Here is a 15,421-nt window from a genome sequence, read left to right on the forward strand (position 1 = left end):
ATTTTTCATAAAATAGCCGTGTCCGACACTTGATACGTTCCCGTGTCCGACCCGTCTAACCGAATCGGAGTAACATAGAGTATAAGTATTAATATTTTAATAAAATTTTTAATTTATCTTTGACCCTAAATTAAGTCATTTCGGATTTAGGTCAAAAGGCTCAGAGGCGAGATTATCGAGTCTTCACCATGGAATAAAGAGTCTCTGGGTATATCCCATTTACAAAAATAAAAATAAGTAAATAAAAAGCCGGTAAAATTCCTTTTATTCGAGATTTATGAATGAAAACTCCCATTCAAAATGATAATTACAATATTAAAAACCCTCTAAGCTATCCTAATCATTTGTTATCTTTTCATTTCAGCGCAAAGAATGGGTATTTTTATAGTCTTACACCATCAAGCAAACATTTAAGAATTTAAGAAAATAGGTTCAACATAAGAGTATCACTTGCCTTCATGCAGAGTTGCTGAAGATGCCGAAATATTCCGTGTGTGATGCCAGGATGTGATTGCGCAGCTGAGCGGTCCGAGCATTCAAAGATCTCGGATTCGAACTTGATGGCTGCAGATTTCCGAAAAGATGTCATGCAAAATTAGAGGGCCCATAGCAAAACAAGTTAATGTTTGGATATCACTATAAAGGAAAGCGCTAATTCTTGTTTAAGACTGTCAATTTAAGATGACTCTCACACCCGATTAAAATAGATGTGAAAATAAAGGAGGTTGTGAGAAGTCTGAAATTAAGACGGTCTTAAGTAAGACTAGTTGAAAAGAGAGCACTAATATAGGCAATGGGATATAAATGGTAATTTACTTATCGAGCATAGCCCCTCTTTTTCGTGTGGGAAGACACTAGCAGTTACTAATGCATTCGTGTTCTTAGAAACTGCACGGTGTATGTATGCCGAGAAACTCATATCTTCACGTCTGATTGTAACCAGCATCATACTGATGATTAGATGAACTCAGGCTTAAGAAGAGTAAAATGATGTAAATAAACCTGTGTAAAACCCAAGGCAATTATAAGAATGAATCATCAGTTTTAAATTAATATTATATCTAAATAAGCTAAGAGTATAAAATATAGAGTCATTCCACAAACTTGCCGAAATAATATTATACATAGACCTTTCTACAAAGCTCATTAGTATGGTGCTATGAATGATCCAAGTCTCTTAACACCCTCCCCCCATGGGGAGATATATAACCAAGTAGGTAATGCCATACACTAAGCCACGTCATTGTCCATTCAACACATCAAATGTTACTCTTGGCTTTTATTACCTTGTGTCTCAACACTCGAACATGTGTGTGACATAGATCATAGTACGTTCCATGAAACCCGACCATTCCACGATTGTAACAAAAGTCGCAATTTAATACCAAGGGTCTATGGCCCTTAATGCAAATGCAGTCTTAACCCGTGGAAATATGGAACACCCCATTTTTTTCTTATCTCAAAACATGCAAAAGGGTGCAGCCCCTTAACTATCAATGTAAGCACGAACAAATATTACACATGTAAGAGAACTCTTACCAAGCATGCAATAAGGTGCTACTAAAGCCTGAATGGTGACGCTTTTCCCAGACAATTAACATACAGCATCACTGCTTCATGACTTGAGACTCCACTTCTAAACCTTGCAAATGAAATGGCGCGCATACTGGATGAAATTTTGCGATATAACCCAAAGGAATACACAAAACAAAGTTCATCAATAATCAGACATTAAGAAAATGAATACCTGGTCAGCGCTCTTGAAATAACACCAAAGTCAGCAAACGCTTGACCAAATCACTACCCATACAACTTGCAAAGCATGGATAGTCATTTGCTCCTCGAGAGGATACATTTCTAAGTTGTTGGCATTTAAACCAAACTAACATTATTCATTCTGGAAAAAAAACAAAAATTAGACACTCCGAACATGGAATGATTGACAAAGCTCATAAAATGGATTGCTATGACAGTATCCGAGAATAATTAACTGGTTCGAGCTCTTGAAATAACTCCCTAGCTTCAGTAAGTGCATTCACTTGAGAAACATCTCTTACCCATACATTTTGCAATGCATGTACTGTCATTTGTTCCTCCATAAGAAACTTCTCTAAGACGTTGACAGAATTGGAATCCATTACATGACCAGTTATACTCTGCAAAGAAATGGATTTCGGTCACTACAATAAATTTAGAAACAATAATAGCATCCAAAAGTGAGAAGCTTTAAACAAGTAACTGACAGATTTAGACCAAATGGAAGATGAGTCCTGAATCATGACACTCTAGTCTCGGGCCTAGTCACATTGTCTGTATACACTCCCATAAGAATTCCCTCCACCGCCCCAAAGCCTCAACGCCAATCACCATAAGGACTCCTACTTCAGATATGGGACTGTCAGAATAATCACTAAGCTTCCAACCATGCCTCGTATCTGTATTGCGCATGGGGCTTTTATCTTTCCTTATAAGTATAATAACCTTTAGAATAACAGTCCTAAAACAAATTGGCAATAGGAGTAATGGCTTCTTGGTTTATAAAGTGGACTCTTTCTCCTCCTGATGGGTGTGGTCCAGACCCATACTTGTGTCAAACAAGAAGAAATTGTAATCACATACAAAGCTTTGATTTTGCTTAAACAAAGAACGGAATTAACTCCATCAATGCTTTGGCAAGGGGATAATGAGCTCATGACAAATTATCCCATGCCATAACACTTCACATTCATAAACATTCTAGGTTTGGAAGTCAAGTCATTGAGTGGCTGTAGTCATTACTCGAGACACACTTGTTTTCCCTTTGTTATTTCCAATTGATAGCTTATCAGCTCACTTTCATGTTCTCTGAAAAATACTAGTAAAGCCTAAAAAGTTAGGGTCTCTTAAGATTTATTTTTTCTATGTTTCTGGTGCTTATTCTTTCAGTAGATAGTTTAAAGCACTCTTTCAGTAGCTATATTGGTGACCTAAGGTATAACATGGTCAAATTGTAAGAATTAATGACAATTTTCAACATAATAAAGTTCAAAAATAGTAAGTCAAATAAATATTAAAGGGAAATTACATGTAATTGCAAAAGAATATTTATTTTGCTTACTGGTGTTCTATTATGAAAAAAAAAAAGTTGTTGATATTACCATTTCGGTTACCTAAGTGCAAAATAGCTCAAACAGCAACTCACCAAAGACGAATTAGAGAACCTGGGTTACCGGATGACCTCAAACCCGTGTATCAAATTACCGGTTCGCATATATTTCATATTCGTGTCACGGGGTATTATGATAAATCTTTCGTATTACAAAGCAGTAAGTGCGTATTGTGTATGCTAATTACGTATTTGTATTGGGTGTACTACGAAGTAGGCGACCATGAGTGACACCACAGGCACCAAAGTGAAATTAGCAAAAGGCCCAGTGAAAATAATCCCAAGACTTGCATACTTACCCAAAAAGTACTAGCACATGCATTGAAGATTATAGATTTGAGAAGCTTCTGATCTTCAGTGTCAAAGATGCAGTATGAGCCATTAGATAGGTGGAGATCTTGATTTAAAGAATCATGTATAGACCCACGATTTTTAATGGTGACTCTTCCATGCTTCTTCAAAGTGTTGTTAAGGTGAACACTAGGAGGGCTACAGGACTTGCTTATAACTGACCCCTTGGATCTCCACCAACTGCTTCCACAGCCTACTTGTGCTGCTTTATCATGCAACCTCAAAAAAGTTGCTGCCCTTTCACCGTTTGCCCAGCAAAAACAACGTGATGTGCCATCATCTGGTTAGGGAAATAAATGAGTTACCAGATAACTAATGAAAACACTTCTATCTATTGATAAAGAAAAAATAACTTGCGTTCTAGAGGGGAAATAGGGAGAAAGTAAGTGGATTTTGTTATAACAAGAAAGAGCGAGAACACTTAAACAATCTCTAGTTAAACACAAGCAAAACAAATCTTTACACTTTGATTTAAAAAAGACTATAACTCACACATTGAATAATTTAACAGCCAAAAACAAATAGCACATAAGCACCAAAAGATATAATAAAAACAGTCTCAAAATCTCAAATCCTGCAGCATGACAATGCAATGAAAACGATAATCAGTGACAAAGTTCTACTTCCTGTCTCCCTCCCAACTCCCATTTAAAAAAATGAGAGTTACAACAATAGCATGGCATGGGAGAGACTAAGAAAGAGGGTAGAAGGTTTTTGAGTAAATGCAGGTCAGATTCCACTTATGGAAGCTATCTTCAAGATACAACCACGGTTCAACGATCAAGGGGATTAAACAGCCCATACACAGTTACATACCAATATATCACGCCAAATATAATGCCTACTGCGAGAAGTACAATAAAATTTCAAAGCAGAAAATTGTGTGTTCTGCAGCTTCATGCCTTCCTGAATCATAAATAAAGAAGCGTACTCAAATCGATGACCCTTCTGCTTATTTTGACAATAACAATATCCACGACACTAGAAGAGCAATAACAAATACCTACATCTATTTACCCAAGCATTTGTAAGTGCCTTCTGAGAAACGGCTTATGTAGATTACGTACCCAAGATGAAGCCAGCAAAAGGAATATTAACAAAGGTGGACCCAGAACGAATGGAAGACAAAAGTTTATCCAAATTTTTGTCTATTTCTAGTATCACAATGTAAACCCCAACAACCTGCAATAAAAACCGCTACCAAGAGTTACATACTGATAAGGAAGACTCATAAAAGAATTACATGCAACTGGAAATGCAAAGCGGTTTACTGACTTACCCTGCCACGTAACCTTTTCGGCTTGCATGCATCAATCTGTATTAAGTTAGAAATTAAACATGATGGCATAGTCTCGCGATCAGAGAAACTTGAATAAAGATCTACTAACGCCTCTTTCACGATGTTCACAGTAACAAATGATACAGGTGTCAAGATCAACCGATTCTGCCCACTGAAGATACAAAACAGAGATTTACATGTAACTACTTCCTATCTAACAAACTTGATGATAAACTAAAAATCAATATGCTTTTGCCAATGCAAATTTATAATGCTCGTAAACAAGTACAACGGTGAAGCTTAAGATTTTGCCAATTTCAAAGATGTGTAGCACATACTATTGAGGATAAAATTAGGGAAATGACAGCCGGTTGAATAAAGCTTTCAGGACTCCTCCAAAAATCAAATAGCTGAGACCTACAAATCTCTCCCTCCGTCCCAATCATTTGTTTACCTTTTTATTCTTTGTGCGGAGTATTTTTATCGAAGGTAAAAAATGATTGGGCGGGTTCAAGTCCTTGGAGCGGCCTCTTGCCAAAATGGCAAGGGAAGGCCGGCCTCTGTCTGGACTATCTCTGAAAAAGATCCATGGTTTATTTTTTAGGACGTCTTATCATATGGTTCACAATTTTTTTATTCTCTTTTGTGTAGGTTTTAAACAATACCATTCTAATGAGAACACGACATTTACAAGAACTGTCGGCCACTTGCATACTCTTCATCACTGCTGAACAAGAAACGTCACTCATTTTTCTCTTCCAATTCCACTAATATGTGCACTCTTAGTGTTTCATTTATGTATCATGGAAAATCCAAACATAAATCAAAACAAGAACAATCCAAACAGACAGACAAACTACAAAAAAACAGAAGAATAGATCAGCTAAAAATCATACTGGATCACTGACTACTTAAAGTATTTATGTTATGAGTATAGTAATATCTTGTATCTTGTATCAGAGTCCAGAGCAAATATAAATCACAAGGGGTAATCAGGTATATATACAATTTTCATACCTCAAGGCAAGTATCCTGTGAAATGTGACTTCTGCACCAGATGATAATCCTACTGGACAGTTATGCTTACTCAGCGGGCCATCAATTTGAAGCTGACAATCAAAACCTATTATTAGCCTAGCTGTCTATATGAAGAGTGAGATATAGCGCTACTGAGGATCAAGGCAAAAGGCAAACGTTACCATCTGACCATCCGTCAGAACACGCAAGCAGACTGTCCCGTCCCATTTCTTGCTATGATGAATATCAACTAAATTTCCGTCGCTAAAACAGTGAAGGCTCATAACAGTTCCCCTCAGAGATATCAACTTTCCCTCTGGCAGGCTATTCCCAAAACATGCTCCTTTGTTCTGGAAATCCCCTGCGACAGAATTTTTAAAGCCAACTTGTTGACCATGTACACTTACATTTGTAGAGCTCACAGCCTCTTTCAGGGGCTGAACACCCGCATCCGGATTATCTGTTGCAATATGGAGCCTGACATCACAGAAGCTTCCATGAGCTGAACTGTCAGGATGGAGCACAAGATCATTTCGAAGGTGGCGTCTGCTTGAACTTCTACAAATAGAACAGGAACACGATGGATCGTTGCATGGTCCAGAACTAGAGTCAACCCCATTAAAATGAAATGAGGTGCTCCATAGACATGCCTCCATGTTGATAGATATTTTGTTACCTACATTTATGTCATCTGAATCGCAAAAGCACTTCCCAGCATTATGCTTCATGATGTAATAAGCACCAATGTGCATCAGCTAAAAACATAAACAAAATGTAAGAAACAGGGACACTTTTCATTAATTGTACTTCCAAAAACTAATCAACATATTGAAAATAAATAAATAACCTTATACTTGAACATATTTTCATAGTTGAACTCTAGCAATAACTTCCTTGAGCTTGATGAGTGAAAGTTAACAGAGCTATCAGTACCTTGCGCATAACATAAGTTTGCAGCAGTTATGCTTCGACGATTTCTTCCTCTAACAGAAACTACGCAAGGAATTTGAATAGGAGATGCACCACAAAGATTGTATAAATTCCTTGTCTTGTGAGGCAAGGAAAGTAAATTACTAGAGTCGCTGTATGAACCGTTTCCAAAATCTTCGAAATTGCTGGACAATTCAGTTTTAATAGAATATCTAGATGCATTATCAGTTTTACATCTCTTAAGTGCAAAATCTTTATGAGAGGAGTTTTCTAAATTATCTCCTGAAAATACTTCTGAACGAGCTGGATTGTTACTTGGATCAACATTCAGATCCCATGGCACGACCATGACCTCGGCAAATAGGCGGAAACTGTCTGATAGGAAAAAGTCTCCATGAAACTGTAAGAGAGATACCCGACAATTAGTGCGTATTTTTTGCCCATTGACATTTGATAGAAACAGAGTTCACCAGAAGAGAAGGAGGCCCTTCATGGGACTGTCTTTATAATGAGTGAACTCTACATATTGAGCTCAAATACTTGTTTGAACTGCCTAATTAGGTGGGAGAAAAAGGTTGTGGATGACCGATGGGATACCTGGGGTTGGAATGGAAACTTGTGGAGTAAACAAAGCACGTGAAAGATGCCAGGGTCAAGTTTCGCGGAACTTTCTTCAAGACTTGGGCAATGATGAATAGGAAAATCCATGCATCTTATATTGGTCCAATAAAAGTGCACATATACTGTCAACACTGTTTGCCTTCCTGACACGAGTGGACAAAAAATACTGTTGCATGAGAACAGGTCATCATCAAGCACCCACTTTTGACCCTGAAATCCAGGCCTGCCTTCTAACACAATACTATAGTTGACTACCTGAAATGCAATGGCATCAAAATCAAGTTGTCATACTGTAGTATCCTAGAAAAAACTTCTATTCCAGGTGTATTCTGACTGATGAAATGTAAAAAGAAAAGGAGGCTATTAATGAAATTACGTTCACTTGCACGCACGCAGTAATATGATACAGATATTAATACAGATTTCATGGAGGATCACCTCAAAGGTCACATTCATGTTCCAATCAGCCGGGAGGTCTGGTATAAGAACATCAATGCAACCTGTTGCATCGGTAAGCTGCAATCTCCCAGTATCTTGAGAAAGCTACATACAAATGATACATATGAAGTAAGACAACAGAAATGACCCATTCTGACTCAGCCCAATTTATAGCAAGACTTTCCAAGATAATACTCCCTCCATTTTTTTTTATTTGACGTTTTAGAGTTTAGCACAATAATTAAGAAATTGTTTAGGAAATATTAATAGTATTAATTATAGGGCATTAACTACCTTAAAAATTGAAAAGGCAAAGTGATTGTGCTTATATTACGTGCTCATCATAAATATTTTCATTAAATATATCCTCTCTCATCTTATAACTCTCCAATCACATGCTTTAGAATTAAAAAAAAATGAAAAACGGCACTCATTAATGAATTATGGGAAATTGGGTGTAGTAATGGTGTGGAAATTAGTAAAACGACAAGTGAAAAAAACAAAATTTTGTAAAACGTCAAATAATCAAAAATGGAGGGAGTAGTATAGTTCAACACTTCAACCATGTGTCCAGCGCAAACTCTACAAAAACAATTGCCTAGTTCCTTTTACGTAATGAATCAACCTTATCTGTTACACATCATGTTTGCAACTCCATACCATGGGTTCTAGATTTCTACGACAAACCCTTTGTCCAGCAAAGGTGAATCCAGAATTCTTGAAAAAGAAAACAATGGGTTTGGCCTTTAGGGAATACAATAAAAAAAAAGGAGCATTCTACCAACTAACTGCAGGTTAAAAAGAACAATGCCCTAGTTGCTCTTGGCCAAACCAACTACTTGTGTGATTCTTCATAGATCTCTTAGTTTAGCCTCAAGCATTAGAACAGATCATATAACGCCAGTTCTGCTTCTTGGGCTCATACTAGATATCACAGCATAATCGGACACGTAAATTTTTTTGAAGTTTAGCGCCGCCCTATCAAGGCACAATAGTTTCCTAGGTCCAGATTGAAACCGAAATTCTATGCTATGCTAGATTCAAATTACTGTAAAAATTAAACAGGCTTGCAAAATAAACTGAAAACACTGAATAACAGGACACATAATCAACCTTCAAGTTCCCAACCAAAGAAATTCCTAAATTATTGCTTGGCAAAATTCTCCGAATTGGTTCATCCGAAAGTTTGTTTTCTCTGAAAGGGGTGTCAGCTTGGCTGCAATCTTCTAATATTTCATTACCATTCTTCAACTCCAGAATGGAATTAAGCCATATCCTGTCACAGTTGCCAAGAAAATTCGAAAGTGGCACTGCCTGCAAGAAGCGGGATCAAATCTCTATATTTCATTGCATAGAGAGAAAAAATAGCACTATGATATACGAAGTAATAAGTTTCACCAACAAGGTATGTGGAAAATGGGTACTACTTGTTTAGAAATTAAGATTAAAAAAAAAAAAGCTGTTCTTACCAAACTCAAGTTGCCATAGCTGACATTGCTACCAGAGCTACAAGAATCATGAATGCAGAAGTTCATAAATAAGCCATGCTGTTAACATCAAGTAATTAATTGAATTAGTCATGAGTGTTATAAAACAAAATCCCAACATTTCAAAGTACCCAACGCTTCCTAACATACCTGTAAATGAGAGCCCGACGAAGGTAAGACATGTCTAGCATAAGTTTGCACCAATCCTTCCTTCTGAGAACATGACATAACTTTCAAAATTAGCTACTCCGCTTAGTAGGAATAATGGAATCACGTCTTAAAGGCATTACTTGAAATGAAAGCTACAAGTATATTCAGTAGGAGATAACAGCATCGAACTTACATGCTTTGTTCCCAATATCTCCTTTTCTGAAAAGAATCCAGAAAATTTTTTCCTAAAACATTGCACCACTAATAATACCCTGAAACCATAAATGATATTGCTAATTGGCAACTGATTGTACAAAAATAGCATTCTTGTACGACTAAGGATCTTCATCCTACCATAGTCTAGAAGGAGAATCCAAGGAGTTAATAAACTTTATCAAGTGACTCTGAGACTTAGAGACCATATGACACCTGCACTCATCAAACAATAATGCATGAAATAAACATCTATGACTCTAGTTTTTTAAGCATAAACATAGTTTGGCATAGTAGCTTTTACCCTGTTTCCCAAGGAGAAAACGAAATTGTTGTGATGTTGGTCTTGCTACATGCCCCAAGAACAAGCATTTTCCCCCATCGGAACTTGGGACTCATGATATGAACATTTCTTACACGTATCTACAACAAACAAGAAAACATAAACTTCCTTATAATAAAATCCTCAACTCAACTATACACCTTAATTTCAGAATTGACAACGATTAAACGACAAGAATGCTTACGATTGCCCCAACCCTAATGCTACACGTAAAAACAAGTGATTCTTCAGTCATCAAAAGCCAAACTTCTTTATCCAACTCAATAGCCATTCCCTGCATATATACACCCCTAACAACACCAATGTACATACCTAATTCCCCTTTCTCATCCCCACACCTTTTCCTCTTACGACATGACAAATCAGTCTCCCTCAACCTCGAGAAACTCAATTGTGTCCCTTCACTAGCCACATACATTAATCTACCTACATCTTTACCTATGTACACTAACTTCTTCATCAACCTGGACAGTGAAACCACCCTCCCAACTAGCCTCGAGAATGCAGGATGCCATGACGACAAAAACCCGCTAAAGTAAACAAAATCACAGCTATCAGTCTCCTTTCCTTGACTTAAATGATCAAAGCTTAGAATCTCCACAATAAAACCTCGCACACTTGGTACCTCCGCGACGGTCTTATCCATTGAACAAGGCAGTACCAAAAGAGGACTAACAGACTGCAATAAGCCAACAACACTATACTTAGCCTTACTAGCACAACAAATTCCATTGACATCCGAAACAAGCGGAAAAGAATCAACACTAGGAATATCAGAATCATGAAAAAACCTCCAATGAATAATCTCTAACAAACCACCGGATTTCTTAAAAGGAATATAATTCCAAGATAACACCATCATTTTCTTCCCTATCATGGAAAAATCAAAATCTATGACATCGCAACAGACGGAGCCGGAGTCGTCGGAGAAGAAGAAGCAAGCTTGCGCCGGCGGAGAAGGTTGATCGGAGGAAGGAAGGGAGAGTGTGCCGGCGATAATGGAAGGTTCTGGAAGGGAATTGAGGATTGTTGGAGAAGAATTAGGGTTAGGGTTTGGGTTTGGGTTTGGGTTTGGGGAAAAGGTGTTGACGGAGAATGATGGCGAAGAAGTGGTTTGGCGGCGAGGAGAGAGGGAGGCGGTGGCGCATATAGGACGGCGGCGGCTAAGGAGGTTGGAGACTGGAATTGCTTTGATGCCCTCCATTATTCCCCACTAAAATGTTGCCAACACTCTTTCAGACTTGACTACTTGAGTTAAGGCGGGAAGATTGAAGATCAACACTTTTGTTTTTCCCACAAAACTTCCACAACAATCTGCCTCAGTACTTTCCAGTTTCCTCACGAAAAAAAATTCCACAAATTCTCATTTGTGATGACATATCCGTCACAAACTTGTGACGGGTCAAATAAAACTCATTTGGATAAATAAAGACAAGTTATTTGTGATTTCCTAGACATTTTTACTTTTGTCTTATTTACTCAAGTGAATGATACTTGACCATTCATAAGCTTGTAACGGATATACCCTCACAAGGAGTGAGGAACCTCTGTCCCATTTAGTGTCTCAATTGGTGTGTCACTTCAATCACCTTCTAACACATCAACAAATTAATATAATTATTGCAATATTTTATTTTGCAACAAATGATGTGTCAAAAGGTGAGTGGAGTGACACACACAATGAGACACTAGAGTGGGACAGAGGATCCTTACTGCCTCACAAGGGAGACTTATTGAAAAACTACGTTTTTTCTCTTTTTTTTTGTTTTTTTTAAGACAAACGAGTATCATTTTATAGAAACTACTATTAAAAAAAAGGAAGATGATAAATACAACTCACTGGGTTGTATTTAAACATTTAATACCCTTCTATATTTGGTATTAATTTAGAAATTAGAGAGTAAATTACACATAAATCAATGCAATTAATACATAAGTTAACTATTTATTTCCTCTTTTAGTTGCTTAAATACAACCCATTAGGTTGTATTTATGATAACCCTTAAAAAAAATTATAAAATATACTCCTTTCTATTCTATATGATCCTCCACGTTGGTTTTCGACCAATATTTGTGGAGTGATAATAGGTGCACCAATTAATATCCTAAGTAAATTATTAAGATGATGAGGAGACTACTAATGGCAGTGGGTCGGGGACCCGGCCCAGACCTCCCGGATCGGACCCTAATGGAGCGGGTTTGGGTCTTATTTTTTCAAACCCAATAGATATGGGTCGGATATGGGTCCTCTAAAAATAATTCAGGTCCGGGTATGGGTCTAAGTTACAAGACCCGACCCGTAGACCCTTTATTTTAATTAAAAAAAAATTAAAATCGAACAAAATCTGAAAGTTACAGGCGTACAACTCACTCATATGGCATGTTTGGCCTCGCTTTAGGAAAACTGTTTTTGCTTTTAGAAATGAGTATTAATAAACTACTTCTTGATAAAACTGCTAGTGTTTGGCCTAACATTTTACAAAAAAAAACGACTTCTCAACAACACTTTTTACGTAAGCGGATGGAAAATGAATTTTTTTGTTGAAAAGTATATCAAGATGGGTCTCGATTTGTAGAAAATGAAAAAAATATAAATTAATAAGAGGAGTATTAATTTTATTTTATTTTTAACATGTTTACAACATACGCGTAGTCATTTATGCATTAAAAATCTATAAAATAAAAATAAAAGGTTGGTGGTTCTACTTTTGGCTCCCAAAAATGACTTTTGGGCTTAAAAGTTGTTTTAACTTCTTTAAAATTGATTGTTTTGCCTAACTTGTACTTATTTAATGGAAAAACACTTCTAAAAGTCTAGCCAAACAGCAACATAGTCTCATATTCATAAACACATTTTCTACAAAGAAACTCTTGTCCCTTGTTAGTCTCTCTCTCTCATACACTCCCATTAAATCCCAAAAAGCATATACTCTCTCCGTCCCGGTCAATAGTTATCTATTTCCACAAATTCTTATTTCAGGCCTAAGTATCTGTCTTATACAATAAGACGGGTTAAATTGACCCATATTCACAAAATATTATCCGATTGTTTGTTTTTTTTGCCTCTGTCACACATTTAATGCACTGACAAGGCCTTATTATTTTATTAACAACAAGCAGACAAACCATTTATTACTCTGCCAAAGTAATTATTTTATTGTGCATCCATCTACTCTTATCATCCATGCTTATTTGGCTTTCTCTACACTTCTCTCATACATTGTCCTTCATCTTGTTCATATCCATATTGAACATTCATACTCTATCATGATCTTCATTTATCATTTTTTTTTTTTTTGAAATTACTGTTGGGACTAAAATTTGCATTTTTTGTCAAAGACACGTGTCAAGCGGCGAGTGGAGAAAACAAAGGCAATATGATTGATTATGTGGCAAGAAGAGGTCCATTGGATCAAAACAAAGAAGCACACTACTGATGATAAGGGGAGTTAACAGTCAAACAGATAAAAAAGGGGGTCCACATGATTGACCCCTGAAAAGGAGGTAACGGTTACTAGATGCCAGGAGGCTGTTTCGCGAGGGCCCAACAGGAGCTAACCCTAGAGGAAGCAATTATAAAAGGGAGAAAGATCAGTCAAAATGGATCATCTCATAAAAGCACAACACACAGCAACAAATCCATATCGTCTTCAACCTAAGAAATATTTTCCATTAATCATCGAACCATATTCCATTGTATTTCCTTACTTACAAAAAATATTTCGATCATAGTGCTAATATTGGCGGGATTCCGACTCCCCCCGCGGTTGTTCCCACACCGGGTTTTCCGCGTCACCAAAAACTCCTTGTATCGATCTCTCTTGCGTTGTCTTTTACTTTGTTTTGCACCGTAATTCTTTAATTCGCTCGCAGTTATAGACGATCACTTTGACCCGCTAATTCAAACAACTAACCGGTAAATTTTTACCAAAACAATTTGGCGCCCACCGTGGGGCCTAGTGATCATTTTTTATAAACCAAAACTCAGCAATCCGCTCGTCGCCATGTCTGGAACCAGTTCGAGTCCATCCATCACCCATGGGGAAACCCCTCAATCTTCCGGGGGGAGGCCTCTCCCTACAACCACGGGACCAGTCATCGCGTCACTAGCGGCCAACTAGATGGCCCCCGTCAGCGCATCTCCCAAAGCCTTGCCACCACCCTTCAAGCCACCGCAAGTGCCTAAAGCATCGACATCACCCAGTGTGACGAAATCCAGCAGGGAAAGCAGCCCCAGCAGAAGCAAAGTCCTTGTTAGGGCCCAGATCCAGGAGACAGCATCAGGAGGAATTCCCAAGAAATCAGGGGCCTTATCACCGGATCCAATGCGAGTAGTGTTAGAAGGGATGGATATCCTGCACCGGGCCATTGAAAGCTTGAGGAAGGACAATCAAGATCTCAGAAACCAGATCGCAACGGTGGCCCAGGCTAGGCCAGCATCTGCTCCACTACCTCCACCTTCTGAGAACGCGGTTTCAGCCACCAGTGGAGGGTCGTATTGGCAGATTCCACCAGAACTGGTCACTAGATTGGATCTTGAAGGAGTGCCACCCAGAGGAGCCATCGAGCCCAGCGGACTAGGGTTCCTGTCTTTTGATCGGCCACCCAGACTGCAGTAGACTCCAGGTAGTGCATTGACTAATAGCTTACCAGGGACTAACTTGCAACCTTTTGCAGGGACACCCGTCCAGCAGACGGCAGGATGGAATCCAGGATCCATCACTATCGTGATGAATCCAGCAAGCGGTCATCCCTCTGAGGAACCTGGCTGGGAGGAACCTCCTCTTAGCAGGCACCGGAATGGCAACCAGGAACCATCATTCATGCGACGCCATTGGCAAGTCAACCAGGCAGTCAGTTCCCAGGAGGAGCCTGATTTGGAGGTACACCTATTGGCTCTTGTCCACCTGCCTCTAACCCTCTTGCAGGAACAGGAAGCTTGCTGGAGCACCAGTACCAGGAGTTAAGGGACCTGATGTACAGGATTCCAGGTGTAGCACGACCCCTAGAGAAGGCGACACGTGATAGCTACGCAGACTCCCCTTTTGTTGATGTGTGCCGCCAACCATGGCGCTTTACGACGGAACCACGGATCCTCTCGATTATATCAACCACTATAAGCAGAAGATGATGGTGATAACTGCGACAGGATCCTTGAAAGAAGCTTGTATGTGCAAAGGATTCGGATCCACACTGTCTGGAGCAGCCTTGCAGTGGTTCGTCAGCCTGCCCAATAAAAGCATAACCTGCTTCGCCGACTTAGTCAACGCCTTCCACCAGCAGTTCGCCAGCAGCCGCAGACCAGAAAAACAAACCAGCGACCTGTATCGGATAGTACAAGGACCTGAGGAGACTACCAGAGATTTTCTGAACAGGTTCAACAGGGAGAAGGTGACAATTCCCCGGTGTGACATAGCCACAGCTATCGAAGCCTTCCGCCAAGGGCT

General features: G+C 38.7%; 1 protein-coding gene across 11 annotated transcripts; it reads right to left on the minus strand.

Moving 5' to 3' along the window:
- Nucleotides 1-234: 234 nt before the first annotated feature.
- On the minus strand, nucleotides 235-11,353 carry LOC141596866 (CST complex subunit CTC1). 11 transcript variants are annotated; one of them, XM_074417133.1, is made up of 21 exons: nucleotides 10,766-11,186; nucleotides 10,159-10,653; nucleotides 9,936-10,054; nucleotides 9,773-9,847; nucleotides 9,612-9,690; nucleotides 9,419-9,481; nucleotides 9,251-9,328; nucleotides 8,895-9,095; nucleotides 7,782-7,886; nucleotides 7,320-7,598; nucleotides 6,640-7,122; nucleotides 5,975-6,547; nucleotides 5,793-5,884; nucleotides 4,776-4,947; nucleotides 4,564-4,678; nucleotides 3,445-3,776; nucleotides 2,058-2,156; nucleotides 1,748-1,897; nucleotides 1,540-1,642; nucleotides 817-1,002; nucleotides 235-564 (listed from the first exon to the last, which is right to left on the minus strand). In XM_074417133.1, the coding sequence occupies exons 2-18, from the start codon at nucleotides 10,618-10,620 to the stop codon at nucleotides 1,889-1,891; spliced, it is 3,336 nt and encodes a 1,111-aa protein (XP_074273234.1). In that variant the 5' UTR covers nucleotides 10,621-10,653; nucleotides 10,766-11,186; the 3' UTR covers nucleotides 235-564; nucleotides 817-1,002; nucleotides 1,540-1,642; nucleotides 1,748-1,888. The 11 variants fall into 11 exon arrangements, with proteins under 11 accessions (XP_074273234.1, XP_074273233.1, XP_074273236.1 ...); XM_074417132.1 differs by having other exon boundaries at nucleotides 1,992-2,156; nucleotides 10,766-10,855; XM_074417135.1 differs by having other exon boundaries at nucleotides 4,776-4,811; nucleotides 10,159-11,314.
- Between the last annotated feature and the right edge of the window lie 4,068 nt (nucleotides 11,354-15,421).

Source organism: Silene latifolia, chromosome 8 (genome assembly GCF_048544455.1).
Source record: "Silene latifolia isolate original U9 population chromosome 8, ASM4854445v1, whole genome shotgun sequence".
Classification (NCBI taxonomy): Eukaryota; Viridiplantae; Streptophyta; class Magnoliopsida; order Caryophyllales; family Caryophyllaceae; genus Silene; species Silene latifolia.

Excerpts from the sequence above, each read along its gene's own strand:
- LOC141596866 (XM_074417126.1), bottom strand. The coding sequence starts at position 11,178 with ATGGAGGGCATCAAAGCAATTCCAGTCTCCAACCTCCTTAGCCGCCGC. Across the intron at positions 5,885-5,974 it reads TTCTGACGGATGGTCAGATG|CTTCAAATTGATGGCCCGCT; the intron begins GTAACGTTTGCC and ends TTTGATTGTCAG. Across the intron at positions 2,157-3,444 it reads CATGTGCTAGTACTTTTTGG|AGTATAACTGGTCATGTAAT; the intron begins GTAAGTATGCAA and ends ATTTCTTTGCAG.